Below are 25,871 nucleotides of genomic sequence, written 5' to 3' on the forward strand. Positions count from 1 at the left end.
TGAAACATCTGAAAAATGAATTTAATTTACGCTAGAGGAGGATTGATGGGGACACACAAGGCTCTGTGGGTGGTTCAGAGTTGTGATTATATTTGAGAGTGTTTCTGTTATCTATAATTTTGTAGTCTTTAAAAAGTAGTTTTTAAATTTAGCTATTTGAATTATACAAGGATGAAAAGATGATTGAAAATTTTCACCTTAAATTACTTTTCCCAAAGACTTAACAAGTTGAAAAGAATCTTAATAAGGGGTATATAATTATTTTTAGCAATTTTCTATGGGATGAGTTTTAATGGTTTATGAACTTGCAAAGAATAGCATATACATTTTAAGGAATAGAAGGATTATATTGCTGAAGAGAAGCGATCTGTAGTTAAATTGTGTCATTGTATTAGGTGGTTCCCCCATTGACTGATGCTTTACCATTTCACTCAGCTTTTTTGTATTTCACATTATTGGTTTATTTTCTTAGGTTAATACTGTTTAAAGCATTTTGATGTCAGCTGAAATTTAAAGTCTTTTTTTTTTTCACATTAGAATACCACCTCACCAGTTACATGCTATAATCAAACACAGTATTATTTTGAGCCGGATTATCCTAAAGCATAAACTATTCCCTGGATCCAAACGTGCCTAATTTGTAAGCAGGATTTAGATTGTGCCAAATACTCCTTACTTGAAAGCTACATTAACTCTAAATCAGCATTACTTATATTACTCATGAGGTACTAGTAGTACATTACTTAAAAAGTTCCTTACCAAATGGCACTCTGCCTTATCAAGGAATTATTTAGTTAGGAATATCTGGCCCATAATTTGGTAATGGACAAACAGATTACATCAAACTCTATTTTATGCTATACATTAACTTAGTTAAGTAATTTGGAAAAAGTACACACGTTTTGATGCCAGTAACCTTGGGATAGGAATAGAAAATCAATACAATACAGAATAAGCCATTCACACAGAAAGTCAAAGATCCAGGTTCACAAATAACATGATTTAACATTTTTAACAATATATGACCAAAAAAGAGTTTTTCCAATGAAGAAGTAAAATAATTCCTCTTAAATTTCCCTTTAATGCTCTGCAATATATTCATAATTTTGTATCTGGTAAGAATTTTTTATATCTATACCTTGGGAAAGTACCATACTTTCGAAAACCATATAGTATTTTAGGAGAGTTATAAACAACATAATTATGAAAATAGTTAACAGAAGAATCAAGTTTTTAAATTTTAGATAAAATTTGCACAAGGAAGAACTAGAACACACAGGTTAGAAAAAAAGTACATGTTAAAGGGAACATTAAGTTCAAATATATAGTAGATTACTTGCCACAGATAATTACATAATGTTTGTTAAATGTAAACTCCATTGTTTACTTGGAACAATGAAGACATCTAGTTGTTGTTCAGCACCCACCATGAAGCTGAAAAAAAAAACAACATAATTTTAGTAATGAAGTCAACTTGATAGTTGATAATTTATTACTTTGTGAAATGTCAATACGTGAGTGAAAATAAATGATTTCACCTACCCTTCTTTGATACAGAAGAAGAAAACCAAAGAAGTCCATTAATAGCATTTGTTCTACATTGCTTGGATTATATATAATCGCTTATATGTAAATTAAATAATAGAAATAAATGCAAGTCCTACTTCTGTGAAACCTTCCCAGAGTACTTTATCTAGTTCTGTTTTCTTTCTAATCTCGTTACCTAGAGCATTTTTCTGTTTCATGATGTTTTGCCATATAATTGTGTCTTGCCTTGATTGGTTCATGTGACTGTGGTTATGGTATGTTTTCTATTTAGTAATATTCTAAGCTTCTTGAAAATTGGACCATGTTGGGTTTTTTCCCCCCACAAAAGTCAGTATGTTGTAATAACTTTTTAAAAAAGAAAGTTAACAGAGAACCAATCATAGAAGAATGCCAGAAAAGTTTGCTTTAAGTGAAATTTATGTATCTTCAATTCTCTTATTAAATTCAAATTTGAAATTAGAAATATATTCACATTCCATTACAGGGGAATTCCCTAACAGATCAAAGAAGGAATTAAGTTAATGACTAGATTGTTACTAATGCTTTTTACAACATTTTCCTTTACCCAGGGATTCTCTTCTGCCTAAAGATCTTATAGTTCCACAGGCAAATATAACAGCTTTCACACTTCTGTGGCATGGATTATTATTATTATTTTTAGACCAGCTCTTTGATTTCTTCTGTGTAGGGAATTTTCAGTGAGGAAACTCCATGTACTGATACATATATATTATTTGAGGTGTCTGACAGAGTTAGCCTTTTATATCTCAAAATACCAATAGTTTCCATATAATGTGATCACTTCAGTATGAAAATTCCTTAAGTTTAAGGATTCAGATTGTGCAAAATACATTAATTTCTTACTTTATCAATGGTAAAATTTGAAATTCTGTGCACATGAATCATTTAAAGTGAGGTGTTTCATATATGCTCTTGAAATGGAGTGGAAGAGGCTACTATAGTACAAACAGGTTAAAAAATGTGCACCCATGTAACAGTTTAGAACCAGATATAGAATAAAGGTATATGATTGATTGTTGTGAATAATTAGTATCTTCTGCATCCCTACCTTTGGCTATTCTCTTATGTGTCTTCTTTAAGGGTCCATGGTAAGCAATAAATACTTTACCCACAACATGTGATATATAGTGCCTATATATAAAGTACAATAAATATTAATTTGTAATTTCATTCCTGTAATAGGATTTATTTCTTTATATTGCAACTTTTTTTTTCTTTTCCTAGGCAGTCTGGGTTAAGTGACTTGCCCAGGGTTACACAGCTAATAAGTATCAAATGTCTGAGGCTGGATTTAAACTCAGATCCTCCTCACTCCACCACCAGTGTTTTCTATCCACTGCACCATTTAGCTGCCCCTATATTGTAACTTAGGCAACTCAACTGAAAGTCTTGGGAGAAAGGTAGTTTTATTGAAAATAATATTGCTTCTTGGGTTTAAAGAATCATATAAAATGTTTATTTTGTGCTTCTCAACTTTTTGTTAATGGTAGTCTTTTACACATTTTAATATGAGGTTATTACATATATGAGAAATATATATATAATATACCTACATATATATCATATATATGTTTATATGGTCTCTGTATTTGCCAAATGTTTCTGTCTCTTATTTTAATGTATACAGAGCAGTTATTTTTTTTAAAGGAAAGCTAATATAAAAGGTAGGCCTCTTCAAATTGAAATTTTGACATTTATACCCTTATACCAAATTTACTTAAGCTATTGTGCATAGTAAACATACAACTGTATGAAAATTCTGAAGTTTAGCAAAACCCAATAGGAAATCTTAATTATTTAAAGCTAATTAAAGTTTTGAAAGTAGTGGTAGGAAATGGGGAACTGCCCTAGTAGTGACTAAAATTGACTTTTCTCCCTCTTCATCTGTTAACTTGGAATACCCTTAGTTGAAATTGGGAAACATCAAATCATGTTTATTTGGATATGAAAGAGGAAGAGATTCCGTTAGATTGTCAGCTCTTTGAGTGCAGGGGCTCTCTTTTTTGCCTTTCTTCGCATCCCTAACACTTAGCATAGTGGCTGGCAAAAAGTGGGTGCTTAATAAATGCTTATTGACTGCTGTTTTTCAGAGGATGTGATATGTTTATGTTTTAACCTTTCTAAAGCCAGGGACAAAATAATTACTTGATTAAGACAATGTGACAATAATATATCTTAATAGTTTGTTGAAAATAGCTTCTTATGATGTAGAGTTGAACCAAAATACCTGTTAGATTTGTTCAAATTCCTATGCTCTTAACCATATTCTTAGTTTTCCTAATCCTTACCTTTCCCCTTTTTTTTTTCTGAGTTTTTCTTTGTATATTTGCTTTATATACCCAGTTGTCATCTATGATTTGTAAGGTATTCAGTAATAATAGCAGTACATGGCTCATTGTGACACTCATCTCTTGACCCAACCACTCTCCCAGTGCATATTCAGTCAGTTGCCAAGGCCTGTAATTTCTCCTTTGCAACATCTCTTACGTACATCCCCTTCTCTCTGGCATTGCTACCACTCTAGTGCAGGCTTTCATCACTTCATGCCTGTGCTATTTCAATAGTCTACTGGTGGGGTCTGCCTGCTTCAAGTTTTTCCCTACTATAATCCATTTTCCAAATAGCCACTGAAGTGATTTTTTTGAATCATAAATTACTCAGAACTATTCAATAAACTTCCTATTGACTCTAGGATCAAATAGAAAATCCTCTGCTTGGCATTTAAAGCCCTTTATAATCTAGCTCTCTCTTACCTTTCCATTCTTAAACCTTATTTCCAGCTATGTGTTCTTCAGTCCAGTCCAGTGACATTGGCCTCCTGGCTGTCCCATGAACAAGACACTCCACCTCTCAGTTCTGGGCTTTTTCTCTGGCTTTCTCCCATGTCTGGAATGTTCTCTCCTCAGCTCCAATTACTGACTTACCAGGCTTCCTTTAAGTCCCAACTAAAATTGCATCTTTTTTTGGAAGCCTTAATTCTAATGCCTTCCTTCTGTTAATTATCTTTGTCCTGTATATAGCTTGCTTTGTATATATTTGTTTGCATGTTGTCTCCCCTATTAGATTGTAAGTCACTTGAGTACAAGGACTGTCTTTTACCTCTTTTCTTTTCATATCACACTTAACATAGTACTCGGCACAAGTAGATGCTCAATAAATGTTTGTTGATTGAATGATCTTTCTCTGACACATTGATTGAACCAGGTGTTAGGAAGCAGAAAATGGCTATAGTGGTAAAAATAAATGACCATGAAATCTTGTATCAGGACTCCTAGGATGTTTCAGCTTTCCCAAAGATATATGCTTTAGCTGTAAAGATAGCCATTAGTTACCTAAGAAATTCATCAGCTAATGTGTTATATTCACATATGTATGAAAAATTATAAAACATGAAAGTGAAACTGTTAGAAACTTTCACTTCTCATGCCCCCAGTGTACTTCATTATATTTTAATGTGTAAGCCTAATATACTTATGTCAAAGATGAACAATTCCAATCTTAGAATCTTGTTTATTTGCTTCACTGATTCTCACCTTTACCTTCCTTTGAACCTCAGGGTATCCAGAGTTGTAAGTCAAATTATGAAGCCACAAACTCATTTAACCACATGGGGTGACTTTCTATTTGAAATTTATACTTGATATTTAGAGAGAATACCCAGAAGATTCATTGCGTTTATTTCCTTTAGTCCAATACTGAACCTATAACTGAAACCCTAGAGATAATAAAAATGGTCAGGCAAGATCTGTATGAAGGGATCACAAAGATTTAATTATCAGGCTCCAGGGATTCCACATCTGATTTCAGAGTAAGATTGAACTTAGCTTAAGACAGTTCTGAAACCTTTGGAATATTATATACTTTGATTTTTTTCTCATTCCCTCCAAACTGTACATTTGAAATTCCATTTCACTAAATACTCATAATGAAAATCTCTCCATAACATTTACAAACTCTAGTCCATTGCCTAATTCACTGTATAAATGTTGGAAAGAATTGGAAAATCGCTTGGTGTTTATTTTAATATCATTTGACCTATATTGGAATATAAAATAAGTCTCTTTTATTTTGTAAGGAAGTATCTGCACATGTACTTATTCCTGCATGGAGACAGCCTTTCCTAAATGGACATTGGAGTTGGAGGGAAAGGATATAAAAAATCAGTAGGTAGTATGGAGGGAAATGACAGTACTTGGGGGGAAAAAATGATATGGAATAGCTAAGAGAGATAAAGCCAACATAGTTACCAGGAACTAGCATGGTAGACGTGAGTTCTGGAGTTTCCAGGAAATCCACATTGCTCCTTTGGAATGCCTTGCTGTAATTCATCTGAAGGTGGCTGTATAAACAATTACATGTTAGTGCATTTTCATTTATCTTTTTAATTCTTCCAAAATAAAATGCAACGGAGGCTAAAGTCATATGTACCATGGGATTAGATGTGAAAAAACTGAATAATAGGATTTTTAAGGGTCATTTGACTTGAAAGACTAGTGATACGTGAATGATAATCATCAAGAGAATCTGAATTCTCTCGTGGAGGTGGAACACTAGGAAATTTACTTAAGTTTTAGCAAGATTAAGTGTAAACAAGTGGAAAACATCTTGACTGAATTATTAAATATTGGAACAGGCTACCACATGAGATTGGCAGCTAGGTGGCAAAATGGATAAGGTGCTGGGCCTGGATTTAGGAAGACTCAATGAGTTCAAATCTGGCCTCAGACACTAGAACTGTGACTCTGGGCGAGTCATTTAACCTTGTTTACCTCAGTTTCCTTATCATCAAAATGAGCTAGAGAAGGAAATAGCAAAACATTTTAGTATCTTTGCCAAGAAAATCCCAAATGGGGTCATGAAGTGTTGGACACAACTGAAACAACATGGATTTCATCCTTTGAGTTTTCATTATTTTTGTTTTGCTTTGTTTTTAAACCTGTTCTAAAGAATTTAGCCTTGAAGGCAAGAGACTGAAATAAATGGAATTTTGTGATCCTTTTCACTGTATTCCATGATATGAGAACCCCTGCTTTTCTAAATTGACAGCCTTAGTTCTCCAATCTTTTATATAGCCAGAGCGGAAAGTATTTGTGGCTATACACATTATACTTCAAATGTTTAAAAGATGAATGGTTACATTGGTGTGAATGCAACATAGTTTCCACTCCTCCATGCTTTAACATAGGCAATCTTCATTAGGTGTTATGGCCATTAAAAAAAAATCACCTGGTGGCCAGCCTGAGATGTATCTTTGGTTTGTTAGGCCACCGAGTAAGGCAACACATCAGCAGATCTGTATTGGAACCTTTCCAGGTTGCTAGAACATGGCAAAACTAGCACTTCGCTGACATAATCTTTGAGAATCTAGGGTCTCCACAAGACAAGAGATATCGGAGTAGGAGATTGTATGGTGCAATGGAAAGAATGTGGAATTTGGTGTCAGAGGGCTTGGGTTCAAATTCCAGCTCTCTCACTTGTTTGCCTTCATGACCTGCGGTAAATAATCCTCTCTGATCTGATTTTCTCACCTGCAAAATGGGTTTTGACTAGATGAAGTTCATTCCACATCTGATTTACAACAAACATATATAGGTTAAATTGTGTATGTTTGGAGATGGATGTGGGTTCATATATTTTGTATGAAAAGAAAAATCTGAGCTGTTCTCATACTATAATACTATAAATTTGTTTCAAGACTAAGGACCCACATGACCACAAAACCAAGGAAACATTGGTGGAGAATCTAGAAAAGTGAGGAAATTGCAAATATGGAAATCATGAATTTCCAAAAATGCTAGGGATGTCTTAATTTCATTTCCATGTGACATTTTTACTTCCTAAGAAGTATCTGGATTGGGGGACCTGGGTAGAGTTTTTCAGTGTTCATTAAAAAACAACTATAACAGTATCTTTTTCAGGGCCATCCTTAGGCAAAATAAAGTTTATGGTTCTTTATCTTTTACTACACCCAGTTTTCTTTCATTCCTCATAGCTGCCCATTCCCATACCAGGTAATAGAATTATCTTCCCAGCACTTATGAAACCACATCTACTTTTTTGGTCTATACATAAAAACTGAACTTCCTCGACTTACCTATTCCACATGCTGCTATTCTCCCAGAACTCATAAACTATAAAGCGGGATTCATTTGAAAGCTTCTGAATAGAAACACTGAATTAAAAAAGAAAGATATGGTTAGCTGAAGGATTCAAAGAAACAAAACCAATTATATCTGTATGTGTCATAAACATAGTTCACATATTTAATATAAAAAATCTTGTCAGGTAAATAGTGCAAGGTAGTATTCCCATTTTATATGTATGGAAACAAGTTTAGGGAAGAGAATGATCTCAACCCTGGTGTGTGGATTAAAATTAAAATATTCAGTTTAAAAAATTGTTCCAGATACCTGTATGCTGGTGGTGGTTTTTTTTTTTTTTTTTTACTTTTTCTGTTTTGGGATCAGGTAAACACAGTCTCTAAAAGTAATATGTGGTGTAGAGGGAAGGCTTTAGTGTCCTAATGACCTGAGTTATCTGACATCCTAACTATATGACCAAGGGACATGTACTTCACTGCTTAGTACCCCAGTAAACTCTTGAACATTATAAATTACAGAAAAGTTTCCAGTGCACATCTCTGGAGGGAATGTTAACACATGAAATTGCAGGTTGGGAGAAATGAATCACAACTTTGCAGAGATAAGACATGGTAACTTTTAGACTTCAAATTTAAGTTTAAATTATTGGAAGAGCCTAGGCTCCTAACTAGGAGACCAGGTTAAATTGGAAGAATTGGAGCTTCTCTGTTGAATTGACTACCTTATTTTGATTCTGGCTTGAGAAATTTAGGGGCAAATGACATTATCTTTCTTCATTAAGTATATTGATGTGTTTACAGAGGCTGACTCATCCTTCAAATCCTAAGGTTGGCTTTTGTTACTATTATGAGAACACTATGACAGTATTTCTGTTTGAAGAACACAATTATCATGATTTTAAAAAATTGTCCTGGATTCTGAGTTTTAAAATCAGCCTTACTGCAATATAATTGTCTGGGAGAAAACATCCCCCCCCCCCTAAATCTTAAATACTCAGCTTCCTACCTCCATTTTCATGAGTTAGAAACACAAAATCTTCAAGAACGGCGAGAATGCTAGTTGCTCCTAGTTTGTCCATTGTTCAGTTCTTAGCATATAATTATCAATGAAGATATATGAACATGCAACAGCTGTAAAATCCTGAAATTGGAAGCATCTGATAGCATAAATAAGCATGTTTATACTTAGGGTGCAATTTATACTCAAATGGATTTAACTCAGTGATGTGAGTATTCCAGACAGTAATGCAGAGAATAACCCATCTTGTGTGACTTGATAGTCAAGAAACATTTAGTCAGTATTCCTTAGATATAAGGAAGGCACTATACTATTAGCTATACATGCAAAAGTGAATAAGACATGAACCCTGTCCTTGAGAAACTTATAATTTAGCTGCTGATAATTATAAATTAATAAATTTAAAATTTAGGTAGTAAAATCTCAGAAAACATTAAGCATTCGCTATGTACCAGGCAATGTGCTAGGTGCTGAGGATATAAAGATCAAAATAATCCCTACTCTCAAGAAGTTTATGTTCTAATGGAAATATGGTTTGATTTTATTTTATTTTTTGGAGGGCAATTGGGGTTAATTGGGTAATTAAGTTGGAATGGACCTCAGAAATCATCTAATCCAAAAACTATACCTAGCTAAACGTCCCCTCTGGGGAGGCTAATGATCCAGACACTGGGCCTAGAGTTAGGAAGACCTGAGTTAAAATCTGCCCTCAGATGCTTATTGAGCCATGTGACCCTGGGCAAATCACTTAACCCTGATCGCCTCACTTTCCTCACCTGTAAAATGAGCTGGGTCACAAAGAATCTGACACAACATCTCCAATTAGTGGTCATCCGGCCTTCTCTTGAAGATCTTCGGCTAGAACCAAACTTGTAATTAGGCCAGTGCTCTTTTTACTTGTAGACTCACAGTATTTTAGTAATAGTAATTCGTGAATAGTTCTAGTGATAAAATTCCCAGAGACACTTTAATCAGTGTAAAAATAAAATGTCTGGGGATGTGTTCTAGGATATGATTTCCTGCTGTCTCGCCTCTAATACATTGTCCTGCAAGATAACATCAGCTCTGAAACTCACATCTCTCCCCCTGAGACTCCTTCCTCCTTGTGACTGGAGAGGGTACAGGGTGGACATGGAGAGCTCCTCCCAGATCCTCCATTTAAAGAGGGCACCTAGGGCAGCCATCATCATTTCCCAGTGGCCTGCACTCTTCTGGGTCTTCTCTCATGTTTCCTCCCATGTCTTCCACTCCTTACCCCATGCTGCTTTTTTATGTGGTGTTTTCCCCCATTAGACTGTGAGCTCTTTGGGTGCAGGGGCTGTCTATTGCTTTAACACAGTGCCTGGCACATAAAAGGTGCTTAATAAATGTTTATAGACTGATTGACTCTACTGGGTACATCCTCATTTTCCTCCAGGGGGAGTTTTGGAGATGGGGCACAGTTCCCAGAAAGCCCCTTGATAGATACCTCTGCCTCTCTTGGTATAATTCCCTCTTCAAGATAAAAAAGGGTAAGTGACCAGGCCTTGAGGCCTCAGGAAGTACTTCCTCACAGTTTAGTCCAAGCCTTGGTCCCTTTACTTGAAACAAGATTCCTCCTCTTCTTCTACTATCACCACTATTGTTCCATCCCAAGGAGACCAGAACTTCTCCCAAACTGATCTTTTCTTAGGATGATACTTGTTAAAACTATTTTTGTTCCCAAATGACTTGTTAATCAAGGGCATCACTTAACACTTATTATACCCTTAATTTTTTTTTAATAAAATATTTAGGAAAGGCAAAGTGATATTATGGAAAGAGCAGGGGCTGGAGAGCTGGCAGAGCAAGGCCCAAGTCCAGGATCTGCCCCTTGATTAGCTGTGTGACTGTTGTTAAATCACTTCATATCTTCATGGCTTAATTTCCTTTTATGTGAAATGAGAATAATTAGACTTATATTTTGGGTGGTTATAAAGAAAATGGTCAAATAAAATGTCATATAAATGTGAGTTATGTATTACTCAAATGATGTTTTTTACCTTCAAGATAAATGTACATAGAATTTCCAATTTTTGGAAATTTTATAGAAGTGGTTTGAATAATACAGAAGTTGTTATGATGTGACATGTGGATCATTGACATGCTTAATTAGGAAATGCAAACACTTATCTCAAAGTTTAAAATACTAAAATATTAAAACATTTTCGGTTGTCAATTGTCAGTGGAACTTTTTTCCATCTGCAATATGATATTGATTATTTGAAATGTAAGTCATTGGACACAATCCTATAAATTGAATATCTAATAATGTTTACTTTTAAGACTTTGGGACATATTTCTTATCAAATGGAGTCCATATTTTTCTAAATATGAGCTAGGTATGAATCGTAGTTGGGTAGTTAGGAGCCACAGATCTTTTACTATTGTACTCAGGAGACAACAAATCTTTCTTCTAGGTGCCCTCATTTAGAGGACAAGGTGTCTTTCAAAGGAAATCATGTACTGATTTATTCTAATTGGAAGATAGACTGAATCCTTACATTTACAAGATCAGGAAGAGCTAGTCTTGAGAAAGTAGCATAAAGAATATTCCAGGAAATTGTAGATTATGCAAATTCCTAAAGACACTTTACATTACTTAATTTGTAGATTAGTAAATCTAGGAGCTATTTATCATCTATATGACCTTGAGTCTTAGTTTCCTCCTCTGTAAAATGAGATCAGATTGTTGTTCTGTCGTTTCAGTCATGTCCAACTCTTTGTGGCCCCTTTTGGGGTTTTCTTGGTAAAGACACTGGAGTGGTATGCCATTTCTTTCTCCAGTTCTTCGTTTTACAGATGCAGGAAACTGAGGCGAACAGGGCTAAGTGATTTGCAAAGGAGATTGGATTAGAGAAACTCAAAGATCTTTTTTTATTGAGTTTATTTTTTAAATAATGTGATTTATCTAAAAGTTGACCACTAGGTGACACTGTGTTACACATAAGTTTTATATTTAGAACCACCTCCTTCCCAGATGGTCATTTGAACTATACCCTCTGTACACTGACCCGGCATAGTGATGTTATTTTGGTTCTCTGAATATGAAGGACAACAACCAACCAACCACGTTTTCTTTCTACAGCTTTCGCCCAGGAATATAGATTCTGTAGGTTTTACCTTTACGTGTGTGTGTGCGTGTGCACATATGTAGGCTAATCTAATATAGGTCAGCCAGGAAAGATGTAACAAAAGTGTAGTTTATTTTTTCAGATTTTACCAGGGAGAGAGCCTTTCCAAATTATTTACTATTCTTATGAAAATGTCATTCCTTTTAGTCTTCCTTGATTTACTCATTTGGTTCCAGTGCATCATAGGATTCAGAGCTGGAAGTGACTTTAGGGATCATTGAAGCCAACACCCTTATTTGACAGATGACAAGCAAAGTGTGGTGAAAAGAACACTAGATCTAGGACCAAGAGGACTTGGCATCAAATCGTCAAATGCCACTTACTACTTGTGCTACTTTCGGCAAATCCCTCAACCTCCTTGGGTCCCAGTTACTCATTTAAAGTCCCTTCTAATTCTAAATCTGTGATTCTATTACAATCAGAAAGGTAAATGAGTGGGAAGAACGCTGAACTTGGAGTCAGGTAAGACCTGTATTCCAATCTTTCCTCTGACACTTATAAAATGGGGATATCTATAGAAATGATTTCACTGTGCACTACACTACACAGTATATACTATAAGGATAAAATGAGATAATGATATAAAGCAGTAGTGTTCAGACATTTTGGTTGCAGAACTTCTTTTCACTCTTAAAAATTATTGAGGGTCCCTTCCTGCAAAGAACATTTGTTTATGTGGGTTTTATTTATTAATGTTTAACCATATTAAAAATTAAACATCTTAATATTGTTATAAAAATAGTTTTGACCTCATGGATGCCTTGAAGGATAGTGCTCTAGTATATATATAATCTCATTTGAGCCTTACAACAACCCTAGGAGGTAAGGTCTTGTTGTATTATTATCCCCATTTTATAGATGAGGAAACTGAGACTAAGAGAGGTAAAGTGACTTGCTCAAAGTCACAACACTAGTAAGTGTCTGGGAGGGATCTATGAATGCAGATCTTCCAGATTCTAAGTTCATTGCTGTGTTACTGTGAGGAATAATAATTTATAGACATGATGGTACTGACTCATCAAGAAAAGGTTAAATGTGTAATATATTTTAGAAAAATGTACATCCATAATGGCTCAGAACTCTAAGGATCAGCCTATAGCTATTTATAAACTTTACTTACCTGGAAATTCCAAGCTTTTGTTCGTGTACCTCCTTAAGCTTTTTTTTTTTCTCCTCCGAGACCTAATTTACGACTCAGTAACATCTTCTCTGAGTTATCAAGGTACTTAATTTGGGTGCTGTACTTAAACCCTCCTCCCCCGGCCCCCCTCCCGCTGCCAGCAGTGGGGCAATGACAGTGAAACAGCAAGGAGAGAAGAAAGTGGTTGGTACTAAAAAGACTTGAGACTTAAAAATGCTATGAGCCCACTAAAAGGGAATGGGAAAGTGAGGATAAAACAGATACATGGCAAAGAAAGGGATTCATAGATATGTAAAGGCATGCTAATCATCGGCCAAGAATGGGTCAGTCATATGAACTGAATTAGACTAAAGCTGATGGCATTAGTGATTGAGAGGACTAATCAAATGGTACAAGGGAAAAATTGAGTTTGACTAGATTGATTAGTATTCTTTCTGGTGTAGGTTCCATTTCTCTGAAGTTCAATCTCTGACAATTGGCTATTTTGGGATAATCATGGTAAAAGTAAGACGTGAGGTAAAAGCCACTAACAATAAAAAACGAGTGAAGAACCACTAATAATCACACTTATCCTGCTAAAGAAGAGGAGAGGCTAAAAAACTCAAGTTTCCAAATTCTAGAATCACAGAATTTCAGAGTTGGAAGGAAACTTAGCAGTTATTTAATCTAGTCCACACCTGGTTGAGTCCTTTCTGCAAAAAAACCCAGTAAGTGGTCAAACATTCTTCACTTGAAGAATTTCAGTGAGAAGGCACCTTTTACCTCCCAAAGCTAGCCCATTCCTCTCTGTTAAAGGGAAGACACTCTATTCACTATTATATTGAGGACAGGAAATAACTTCCATTTCTGTATAGTTATTGAAACCATAACAGGACAAGAATTGTAATAGAAACCAAATCTTTACTTCTGCTTGATTCTAGTATCTTTCTCCCTGTTAAAGTGTCATCTACATGCCATTTATTATGACTTTTTTTTTTTTTGCCTTTTGGAGGGCAGTTGGGGTTAAGTAACTTGCCCAAGGTTACACAGCTAGTTTTTTTTTTGTTTGTGTGTTAAGTGTCTGAGGCTGGAACCGAACTCAGGTAATTCTGACTCCGGGGCCTGTGCCTTACTCACTGTGCCACCTTGCGCCACCTTGCACCCTATTATGACTTCTATAATCTTGTGAAAACAGTGTTTCATCAGCTTTGTGTTAGTTGAATTCAAGTGACTGGACTACAAGATTTCACATTGTATGCCATCTCTTCTCCCTATATTTACTGGTTTTTCATTCTTATATATTTTCTTTGGTTTCTGGTCATACGGCTCAATCCTCCCATCTCATAGATGAGGAAACTGAGAGAGAGGTTGTGATTTTCCCATGATCACATAGCTGATAAATAGGAGAAACAAGATTTTAAGTTGGGCCCTCAGATTTCAAGTCTAGTATGCTTTCTTTCAGTTGTTTGGTGTTCAGTCATTTTTTAGTTGTGTCCAACTCTTCGTGACCCCATTTGGGGTTTTATTGGCAAAGACGCTGCAGTGGTTTGCCATTTCATTCTCCATTTTACAGATGAGGAAACTGAGGCAAACAGGGTTAAGTGACTTGCCTAGGTTCATACAGCCAGTAAGTATCTGAGGCCAGATTTGAACTCAGGAGAATGAGTGCTGATGCTCTATCCACTGTGCCACCTAAGCTGCCCTTTCTACTGTACTCTTTCTATTAGACACCAATTCTACTTAACTCCAGTGCCCTCACTCTGTTGATTCTTTCCAAATTATCTTGCATATAGCTCATTTGCACATAGTTGTTTATATGTTGTCTCTCTCATTAGACTGTGAGCTTCTTGAGAACTATAGTCATCTTTTGCCTTTCATTGGATCCCCATTACTTAGCAAGTCTCTGGCACATAGTAGTGCTTGCTGGCTGATGGACGCCAGTTAGAAAATGTTTGAAGGGAGTAGCAGATGGAATTTTGCATTTTTTTTTTTTGCAATTTTAGGACAGTTGGAATCTTTACTGGGCCAGACAGCCAATAGAACAAGTTGTAGCTGGGTACACTTGTGGTTGAGATAGCCCATATCTCCCAGGAAAGGTTGGATATCATTCCATTAGGCTTGGCAGATGCTTAAGTGGGTCTTGGATGATCTCCAACCCTCTTCTCTTTTTCTCTTTCACGCAGCCCTAAGTCCTGATCCCCACCTGATTCCCCAGCCTCACATTTCTAAAAATGTACAATTTATGATAAAATCAGGGTAGAGACCAAGGACAGTTTAGGAAATGTTTAGTTAAGAGCTTTAAGCAACATGAGATAGAAGGCCTTGAGTATCGGCATGGCTTAAACATTAACTTTTCTGAGAGCCAGTTTTAAAAGATATGCCTTTTCATACACCTACCCTTATTGAGGATAGAAAGAAATACCTGGCAACGCACCATATGACTCCCTGGCCCAGCTCTTTGGTGTGTCATAGATTACTTACTGTAGGCACCCACTCTGCGAGGAAGCGCTTTCCACATACTGTTTCAGAGCCAGGTGGAATTCTTCCAAGTCTTCCTCCACCACAGACATCTGACGCTGAACGAGGAGGATATGCTATGGGGGAAGAGGCCTGTGTTATGACATTAAATAGGAACAATGGTTACATGAGCCTGTCCCACCCCTGCTTCCCATCCTTGGACTATGTTTGCTTCCAATACATGCTTGGGGAGTCTCATTTGTGATGATGTCCTGTCCACTGCTGGTAACTTATGGATACCACAACTTGCAAAGTAGCACACAAGCTATCACAGATATACATATACATACACACGCACACACACAAACACACACATTACATATAAATGTTATGTGATGCTTTTATATATGTATACATGCATGTGTATATATGCATACATATATACATACACACAAATACATAGATATAGATGTAGTTTTTACTTATACACACGGTGCCACAAAGCTTAAGTTTTACTACTTTGAAACTGCACTAAGACTTTTAGGACACTCCATACAGTCATACTCCATGCAACCACCTTTCCATTTTTTTTTTTTTGGCCAAGCAGTTGGGGTTAAGTGAATTGCCCAGGGTCACACAACTAGTAAATGTCGAGTGTCTGAGAGCAGATTTGGACTCAGGTCCTCCTGACTCTGGGAGCAGTGCCCTCTCTATTGTACCACCTAGCTGCCCCTCCTAATGCATTTTGTCTCCATATGTGAGTCATCCATCATGTCTGAGGGCCAGGATCAGGGTCCTACTCTGTGTATCATTTGTAAAACTGCTTCAATTTCCCTTTAAGGAGTTTTGGGAAATTGGAGACTTTTTTGAGACTTCCTCCAGGGAAGGGGGGAGCTCATTCTATGTCCCTGACTGATTCTGGTTGAAAAGTCTTTAGTTTGCCCAGATAGGTTTGAAAAAAAGTAAAGAAAAAAAGATATTGTGCCTCTCTCAAAAATGAAAGAAAGATCTTTATCACTGCCTTCCCAATGGGACTGTGATTCTAGAAAGTGGTCTTCATTTTCTCCACCATGTACTGGTGTTGTATGATACACCTTTCTCTGACTGAGCTACTTATGAGCAAAGAAAATTTTTAAATAAAAAAAAACATCATCAGCTCCATAAAATAATAAATCATGAAATATATAAAATTACATTATGCCTAAAAGCTCTGAATTCAAGTCCCAGTGGCTGTAATGGAGAAATTAATTAAAGCCCCGCCATTTTTATATTTAAAAAATGCCTTGGTGTATGTTGTAGCCACTGAGAACATCTCAATAAAGAGCACCATATCCTGAAGATCATCTTTTTTTTTTTTGCCTTTTGGAGGGCAATTGGGGTTAAGTAATTTGCCCAAGGTTACATGGCTAGTTTTTTGTGTGAGTGTTAAATGTCTGAGGCTGGAACCGAACTCGGGTCCTCCTGACTCCGGGGCCGGCGCTTTACTCACTGCGCCACCTAGCCACCCCAGATCATCTTTTAAAATTAACTTGTTGCACACTTCTGGAATGTTTTGACTCATAAAATTCCCAAACTTATTTTCCTAACTAATTAGTAATGCTAATTTATATAGTAGCCCCCTGACAATAGACCCTTTGCAAGGTAGCATTGCATTAGATTAGACAACAAGGTGGCAGAGTGAATAAGCGTGTAGGGCTTGGGCTTGGGAAAATCCTGCCTCACTCCACCTCTCTCAGTCTCAGTTTCTTCAAGACCTATAAAATGGGAATAACAACAGCACCCACCTTCCAGGGATGCTGTGATGACAAAATGATGCATGAAAGTACATAGCATGTTACAAACCTTAAAGCACTATATAAATGTTAGCTATTTTTATAGAGGACCTGTGTTACATGAAATTATTAATAGTGAAGAACTTGTGAAAGTCACCAGTATATTGACATAATGATAGTTTTTATAACAACAGATGCTGCGAGCTGCTCAGTGTCCAGCACTAAGCATGGTCAGAGACGTGGATGAGAATGAAACCAGGCCATTTGAGTGATTCAAGGAAGAACTCCGTTTATTGATTCTTAGGACAAGGTTTTTATAGAGCAATCAGACAAAGGAATTGGACTCAAGTTTTCTTATCATTATCTTAGTCTGTCATATCCTAAAAGTAGCACAGAATGGATAATTTAATAAGGATTTGTCATCTAGATGAATAACATCCTTTTAAATGTAGCCCATATCAAAAGCCCCAGGAGCAAGCTTAACAAAAAAGCCTCATCTCAAAGGATTTCTTTTAGAGCACACTGTTGATATTTTTATCTGAGTCCTAGATCAGGCCTCTTTGGCTCCCCACAAACAGAGGACCATCATATGAAGGCCTGATTATCCCACTTGTGCTACTCATGACAAAAATTTATCCATTTCTATTTTCTGTGACCCTTTCTCTCATTTCATATAGTGCCCTCTTCCTTGGGGCCTTTAGCTTGGTTTCTCTTGTCAGGGAAGTGATTCAATAAATTGTTGTTGTTGAGTCATTTTTCAGTTCTGTCAGACTCTTTGTGACCCCATTTGGGGTTTTCTTGGTAAAGATATTGGAGTGGTTTGCTATTTCCTCCTTCAGCTCATTTTACAGATGAGGAAAACTGAGGCAAACAGAGTGAAGTGACTTGCCAAGAGTGTCACACAGCTAGTAAATGTCTGAGGCCAGATTGGAACTAACAAAGATGAGTCTTCCTGACTCTAGGTCCAGCACTCTATGGAATATTTTCATTTTAAATAAGATTTCGTGGTAGATAATGTTTGACCCAGGGAGTAAATCTTTTAACAGTGCAATTTCTGAAAGAAAACATCATACTTGGCTGGGCAGCTATTTGGGGGAAGGGGAATATTGGGAAATCAAATCATACCATACAGGTGATGGCCTACTCTACCCATTTACAAGGCCATAGTTCAGCTTCTTTGAGTCCTAGACATTCAGATTACCTTTTGTCTATTTTATTATCTTGCTGAGCCTCAATAGTGTGGGGAAAACAGTATGTGTTCAAAGACTTTTTGAGAGAAATAAATGAAATAGTGGCAACAAACCTTACAAACACACTTTTGCAATAGTAAGCTCTATTTTTTCTTAGCTTTAATGTGGTTCAGTTGCTTGTGAACACACAGAAAAATGAAAACCCCCTTTTTTTCCCTGAATACATTCCCCTCTTCCTCTCCTTAGCACCTCAAAACAAGACTCAATTTTGAAAAAAAAATATAACTTAAAAAAAATAAGATGTTGAAGATAAGATATAGTACCTACGTGGTCTTTAATCCATCAAAATTATTTCTAAAAATTAAACTATAAGATTTTTAGGTGAAACTATCAGTGAGGAATAATAATAGCAAGCTAGTACTGAAGACATTTCTGGTTGCTTTCATGTTTCACAATTAGCTGGGGTCACACTTAACTCTATCCACCTGTCATCCCTCATTTTTACTACATGACTAGCTCATCTCCTTTTCTGGTGATATATGTCCTTGATGATTTTTTATTTTTTTTTTTGCCATTTCTCATATATAACTTGTGGTATCAGAACAACTTCTTGTTTTTTCTGGGCCTAACCTCTCTTGCAGCCCTAGACTATTTTTGCTCTAGATAAGCCTTGTCTTCCTGCCTGGTAAACCTACCTTGTCTTTTCTCTGGAATCCTCAAAATTTGAAATCTTTCATGCTGAAAACTTCCCTCTTTGTAACTAATTGATGCCTAACATCTGATGAAAACAGAGGTCGGAAACCAGTCAGATGTATATGAATGAGACCTTGTCCTTTCCTATAAAATTCATGCCCCCTTTCCATAACACAATACAACCCAAGTGTGTCCACACTAACTGAGAAGAAGGCAGATAGGCAAAATATCTGTTGCTTACTGTGTGCCAGGCACTGCACTAAGGGGCATGGTGGCAAAGTCTGGGAAAATCAGACACAGCTGAGAGGGGAACGAAGCATAAGAAGCCTGGAAATTTTAACAGCATCTTCTTTGTGTCTTAGGATTTCACATAATAAAGCAACTAATAGACATGGACTCAGTTTCTCCAAGAGTATATCAGTTTGTTGGGAAAAGGCCTTATAGTTGATATGCTAATAATGAGTGTTCCTATGATGAAAAAGGGACAGCCAGGTGGTGAAGCAGATAGAGCGCTGGCCCTGCAGTCAGGAAGATTCCAGTCTAGCCTGAGACATTCACTAGCTGGGCAAGTCACTTAATCCTCTTTGCCTCAGTTCCTCATCTGTTGAATGAGCTGGAGAAGAAAATGGAAGACCTCTCCAGTATCTGCCAAGAAAACCCCAAGTGGGGTCATGAAGAGTTGGACAAGACTGAAATGATTTAATAACACCAACAATAGTCAAAAAACTAAGATTTTTTTAGTACTCTTGTCTAACTTCTCTGCCACTCCATCATTACAGATGAGAGAGTCATGCAGACATGGAATCCATTTTATTTTTTTTATTGTTTTGTGGGTCACAGTCACCTGGTGGTGGCCAATCTGCTGGTAATGAACCTCTCTGTCCTTAGTTATGCTGGTCTTTGAGTAGCAGGTGCAGCCTGTTCCCATTACCACATTTGAAACCTTTCTAGCTTCAGAGGAACTGCCAGAATTTCTACTCCACTGACATTGACTTTGAGAACCCAATTTTGCCTCTATGCCAGAGTGAAACAACAAAGTAGGAATTCTGTGGACAAGGTAATTTCCATTCTGAAAAAAAATTTAAATAAAATGTTCTGTATTTAAAGTGTTTTGCCTTTGTTCTTATTACAATTAATACTTGGCCCTCTCCAAGCTTCCAGTTGCAGTAATGCCACAACAAGTCTTTATAGTATTAAAAAGAGAAGTCATCTAGAAGTAATGCTCCTCTGGATTCTCAAGGTTCCCTGTGCTCTGGAATACATGCATAGCTCAGTCAATTTGAGTTTAAAAGAGCTTTTACTTTTTACCATTTACATGGCTATTTAAAAGGCATCTTGGTCTGACAGGGCCCTCTTTTATTTCATGGGAGGGTTCAGACTTGAGAGCAATGTTTGGAGAAAATGGCAGCCAGAACATGACATTTAGTATTGGCGAGTAAATAGAAGGATCTTCCATTTCATCTTGTAATTGAACCCCAGGACTGCTATTCTTAGAATATAGATTAAAAAAATAGAATATAAGTTCTTTGAGGGTAAGGTCTATCTCACTTTTCCTATTTGTATTCCCTGCACCTAGTGCATACCTGGCATATTGCCTGACTCTTAATAAATTCTTATTGATTGACTTTTACAGTGTGATCAAGAGAAGCTAGAAAGTCAAAAGAAGAAAAAACAGACACACACACAAACACACACAATGGAGATTAGGATAAACTAGAGAAATACTCTGGAAGAAAAACAATCTTTAAAACAGGAATTCTTAACCTTTTTGTGTGTTACAGCACAAAATGACAGTTTCAGAATGTTTCTAAATGTATAAAATAAAAAACATAGGATTATAAAGGAACCCAATTATATTAAAATATATTATCAAATACTGGGGAAAATGTTTAAGAGGCCCCAGGTAAAGAATGCCTGCTTTAAAAGATGGAAGAAATCAGGAAGGAGAAATAGGGAGAGAATTGTGTCCATGATAGTGGTGGTGGTGATGGTGATGGTGGAGCAAAAATAGAGAAGAAGGACATGACATTTTGTTTCTATATCCCTGTATCCATCCTGGTGAAAGCAGGACTGTAAGCAAGGTGGATTTTAGTGGGTGTAAAGTGGATTTTTGTTATTATTTCTTAAGTTTGGTTTCCCAGGATCCATAGCCATAACAATCCCTTGTTCCCAAGTATTATATATGAGTTCCCACAGTTATGGTTCAAAACATCACCACACTTACAAAGCATTATATAATGATAAATAATATAAACATCTTCTGTGTCTGCACAGTGAGATGCAGGGAGGGGTGATGTAAACTTGTAAGGCCATGGCTGGCAAAATGCCTTCTTTGTCTGTTGCCCCTATGAAGCAGGTGGGCACTGTTCAGTGAATGGGAAACCTTAGGACTGAATGCACAAATGCCGTGTGTGCCTCAGCTGGCCCCCATTGAAGCTTAGGATGAACCTTAGGGTTGAATGCACAAGCTGGAATGTCGTACCTGCCTTGATCGGCCCCCATCAGGGCTCAGGGGGAATCTGTGTTTGCTTCAACCAGCCTCCGTGAGGCTTGAGGAGATTTAGGGGGATCCACAAGCTGTACCTGACTTGATTGACCCCATCAAGATGTAGGGGTAGTTGCCCCCACTTCTCGCCGGCCCCTATGAGAAGGGTGATTAGGGAATGCTGTGGGAGTTGTCCTCCCATTATCAGCAACCCTCCTCTAAGAAAACTAGATTAGAATAAAGTAAGATTGTTAACCCCTTCTTAGTGTCTTTCCTGTCTGACCAGATGAAGAGTGAACCTGGGCTAGCAGCCATCCTGTGTGCTAGTGTTTATTTGTCTTACAAGGACACAGTAAGGAAGACAGAAAAGCTGATTTTTTTAAACAGATGACTAAACTCAGAAAAATCTGAAAAAAAAGTAGGAACCTTAGCTGAAAAGAAGGAAGAGACCCCATTCTTTTTCCATTAAGCATTTCCTACATTGTGTGGATTTTTCCTAACCCTTTTCAAGAACCTCTCTGTCCTCTAGCACCTCCACTGGGTTTTGCCTTTTCATTTACTTGTCTTTTCTATCTCCTCTCATGTCACTCAGGATCCAGGAACAAGGCTGGATAGCTGTGTCCATAGCTGCCTGCTAAGACTTCGTAGCTAGATAACATATTGTGGCTTAAAAAGCCTATAGTTCTCCCTTCCCCAGGCTCCCATTTTCAATATTTCCTTAACTAAACAGTGTGAAAGTTCGTCCTCCTCTCTAATAATCATGGAGATGCTATTTACACAGAGCACTTCAGGGACTGTTCCATCTGGTTTTTGTGAATGGAGCTGACTTGGCTGAATCTCATAGGCTTCCCTAAAGAGGTGCTTAAATATCACCTCCATCCTCAAACCCCAACTAACTCTGAATGTGATTCTTGTACTTTCTAATGCACACAGCTATGTTATGGTGCTATGTGCATAGAATCTGGAAAAATTAAGCCTTCTGCTACAAAGTAATCCCCCACAACACTGACAAACAAAGCTGTAGTTTTGACTTTATCACTAGTCAGACCTGCAGCCCCACTGTGGTTATTTGGCCCTTATTTACTTAGACATTAACAATGGGGAACCAATATGTCAGACTGAGATGGCTCAGACCACCTAAGACCCCAGTGGACCTCTTATGACACGGGAGAGGATTTGGGGGTCATTAAGTAATGGCAGGCAGGCATTTGAGGGTCCTAAAGAGACAATGCCCTAGTAAAAATACTTTAGCATAACTGAATATATTTTATATTATAATATGCATTTTATATTTTTTAATTTTATGAATTTAAAAACATTCTGAGAAGGGATATACAAGATTCAACAGACTGTTAAGTGGGTTCATGATACAAAAAAAGGTAAGAACTTCTGGGTTTAAAAACATGACCCCTGGAGTTTCTTAAAACTTAACATTTATGATTCTTTCATCTGTCTTCCTAGCTCTCTGCATGAAGTGGTGCCACTGTGGCCGGACAGCTTCACTTCCCTAGGCATATAAATCGTTTCTTCTTCATTCACATGCTCTTCCACAGGTCAGCCTTTAGCAATAACTGCCTAAGGAGGCATGGATGAAACAAACATGTTTCAGATTCATAGTGCACACACTCTTCCAATCTTGTTTTAGACTGAGACAAACAAGTTCATGGGAATGAGTTAAGTCATGCATGCAAAGTGAATGTTTGTGACATTTCTTGAATTGAAAATAGTGTACTTACTGATTTAGTGTTTCCTTCATAAATTTCTTCTTCCAGAGGCTCTAGCTTTAGGTCCTTATAGTTAGAAGAAAGAAAAAAAAATCACATAGCCCAGAGGATTAGCACTTAAATAAAAAGAATAAGATTATTCATTTGAAAAATCTTTTGGGAGTCAGTGCTACTACTTGTTTCTGGATTTCTTCCAGTAAGGTGATGCAGTGGACAGACCACTGAATCTGGAGTCAGGAAGATTTGAGTTCAAATCTGGCCTCAGACACTAACTAGCTGTGTATTCCTGGGCAAGTCACTTAACCCTATTTGTGTCAGTTTTCTCATCTGTAAAAGGAGCTAGAGAAGGAAATGCAAACTCTTCCAGTATCTTCACCTTTAAACCCCCAAATGGTGTTACATGGAGTTAGTCATGATTGAAAAATGATTGGCCAACAACAAAAAGAAAGACAGACTGTCCTCATTTTCTAAAATTGATTCCTTCCAGGTTTCTTCCTTCAGTAATCAGCTTAGATGCCACCTTCTCCATGAAATCCTCCCTGATTCTCCAGCCTCTCATCCCTTTCTGGTTGACCTTTTCTTTGTACTTAATCACATTTCAAATTGCATCATATATAACTATTTGTGTATATGGATCTCTACTAAATTATAAACTCCATAAAGTCAGGGAACTATGTTTATCAGGAAGGGCAGACTATGTGTCACCAGTCCCTAGGTCAGTGCACCACAGTTTGTAGGTGCTTAACAAATGAAACAGAAATCTTATAATCTCAAGATATATGAGACATACTGATATTAGGCTGTTTGAACGTGGAACTTTTCACTCATTTATAAGCTAAAGGAAGACATTCTTCCACTAAAGTGTTCCAATGACTCCTCATGGCATGTAGTTGACCCTGGATTAATTATTAAAAGCTGTGTTAGCTAAGCATAAACTCAGGCAAGTCCTACCAAGATGGAAGGGCTTTGGCTCTATGTCTGCCAAGGAACAGTGGTCCAACAAACATCTTGTGCACTTGAATCTTAGTGACTACAAATGGACAATCAGTCAGACCTAAAGTTGAATGAATAGAAGAGTGGCCTGGATGTCCTTTAGAAACTGCACATTTCTTTTGATGACCCCAAGCCACTCCATGAAACAGAATCCTCTTTTAAATAGCAAGATTCTTCTGGTAATAGTATCTGGCTGCAAGTTATGGAATACCACAAGACTTGATCTTGAAGGTCACCCAAAGGGCAATGGAAAGATACATAGTAAATTTGAGTAGGTTGTGACCCAATTCAAATGAAGCATGTCATCAAAATTATGTAATTGAGGGAAAAATAGCCATATAGGAAACGTGAGTGATAATCATTGTATGATTTGTGGGGTCCATTGGTTGTTGAGATGTTGAGACAACTAGAGGAAGACGCCCAGTACATTGGTAGATTCCCATTTATGGATGCATGGGAAGATAAGTATGAGAGTTGCATATGTACGAGAAGATAAGTATGAGAGTTGCATATGTACGAGAAGACACAAATGAATTGTAATCTGTGTTGTGTGAAGAAGTATCCACATCAATAAAATCATAGGTACATCGGAGCAAATCTTGTATTTCATTCTGGTATGACACAGCCAAAACATTTGCAATCAAGGCACCCAAAACAGTGAGATGTGTAAAGGTGCTCGTGAGTGAACCTGGCCCGTGTAAATTTAGTATTGCAGTTCCATTACGCATAGCTGAGACTAGTAGCTGATGCTGTGAAGACCAGTTACATCTTCACAGTTATAGAATCTCAGATTTTGAAGGGTCTTCCGTGGCCATGTAGTCCAGCATGTACCTAAGAGGGAATACTTTCACAACATGCTAAGTGGTCTTCCTGCCTGTGCTTGGAGAGTAGAGGGCTAGAAGTAAGAAATGACTGATGGCAACATGTGCATTATAGAAAGTAAGTTTGGAAAGGTTCATTTTGTTCATCTGTGCAGTGTTAGGCCATAGTCTTAAGATGCAAGGGCCACCACAAAAGCTCATTGGTGAGGAAAGAGAGCTTGTGTCCCTCTATGTAATGGAAATGCAGATTTAAAGATCTTCCCTGCCCCTAGGCTAAAGTGCACCTGAAGCCTGGGGAGGGAGGCTTGTTTTTCAGTAGATACTTCTTGATTGGCCAGTGAGTCAATAAGGTTGTTACATTCTCTGAGCCAGGAGAAGGCTATATAAGCCCTGATGTGTAGCTTTGTTTTGGGACTCACTTTGAGAAGTATTCTGTGATTTGATCAGAATTCTGGGAAGCTGTTGTTGAGAGAGTCCCCCGGCTTTGAAAAACCCAGAATGTGGAAACCCAGATGTTGACTGGGTATGGATGTAATGGTTGGACAGTTTGGAAATCTGTCTACTTGATGTTTCTGTCTTGATAATTATGCCTGTATACTTTGAGGTTCAGGGTGCTGACCTTTTCTCCTGAACAAGGTAAATGATATATGTCTGACTGATTAAAGTAAGCTTGTTAACCCATTTTGAGTTGCTTTCCTTTAACAAAGCAGATCCAAGAACCTGTGTGAGCAGGCACCCTGGGGACACTGGGGTGCTTGATGCAACACTCTACAGGAA

The 25,871-nt window shown here is 37.2% G+C and overlaps 1 protein-coding gene across 1 annotated transcript in view; it reads right to left on the reverse strand.

Moving 5' to 3' along the window:
* Positions 1-104: 104 nt before the first annotated feature.
* Positions 105-25,871, reverse strand: part of NECAB1 (N-terminal EF-hand calcium binding protein 1) — a 238,226-nt gene continuing 212,459 nt past the window's right edge. The window contains exons 9-13 of the mRNA XM_069086671.1: positions 23,293-23,346; positions 15,441-15,553; positions 7,664-7,741; positions 5,817-5,908; positions 105-1,434 (exon numbers count right to left, since the gene is read on the reverse strand). Of these exons, the coding sequence (XP_068942772.1) occupies positions 1,406-1,434; positions 5,817-5,908; positions 7,664-7,741; positions 15,441-15,553; positions 23,293-23,346 (366 nt within the window). The 3' untranslated portion in view covers positions 105-1,405. The remainder of the gene's footprint in view (positions 1,435-5,816; positions 5,909-7,663; positions 7,742-15,440; positions 15,554-23,292; positions 23,347-25,871) is intronic.

The sequence above is a fragment of the Petaurus breviceps genome, unplaced genomic scaffold (assembly GCF_028583685.1).
Source record: "Petaurus breviceps papuanus isolate PSGF00001 unplaced genomic scaffold, PetGlider_PUasm1.0 179, whole genome shotgun sequence".
In the NCBI taxonomy this organism is placed as follows: Eukaryota; Metazoa; Chordata; class Mammalia; order Diprotodontia; family Petauridae; genus Petaurus; species Petaurus breviceps.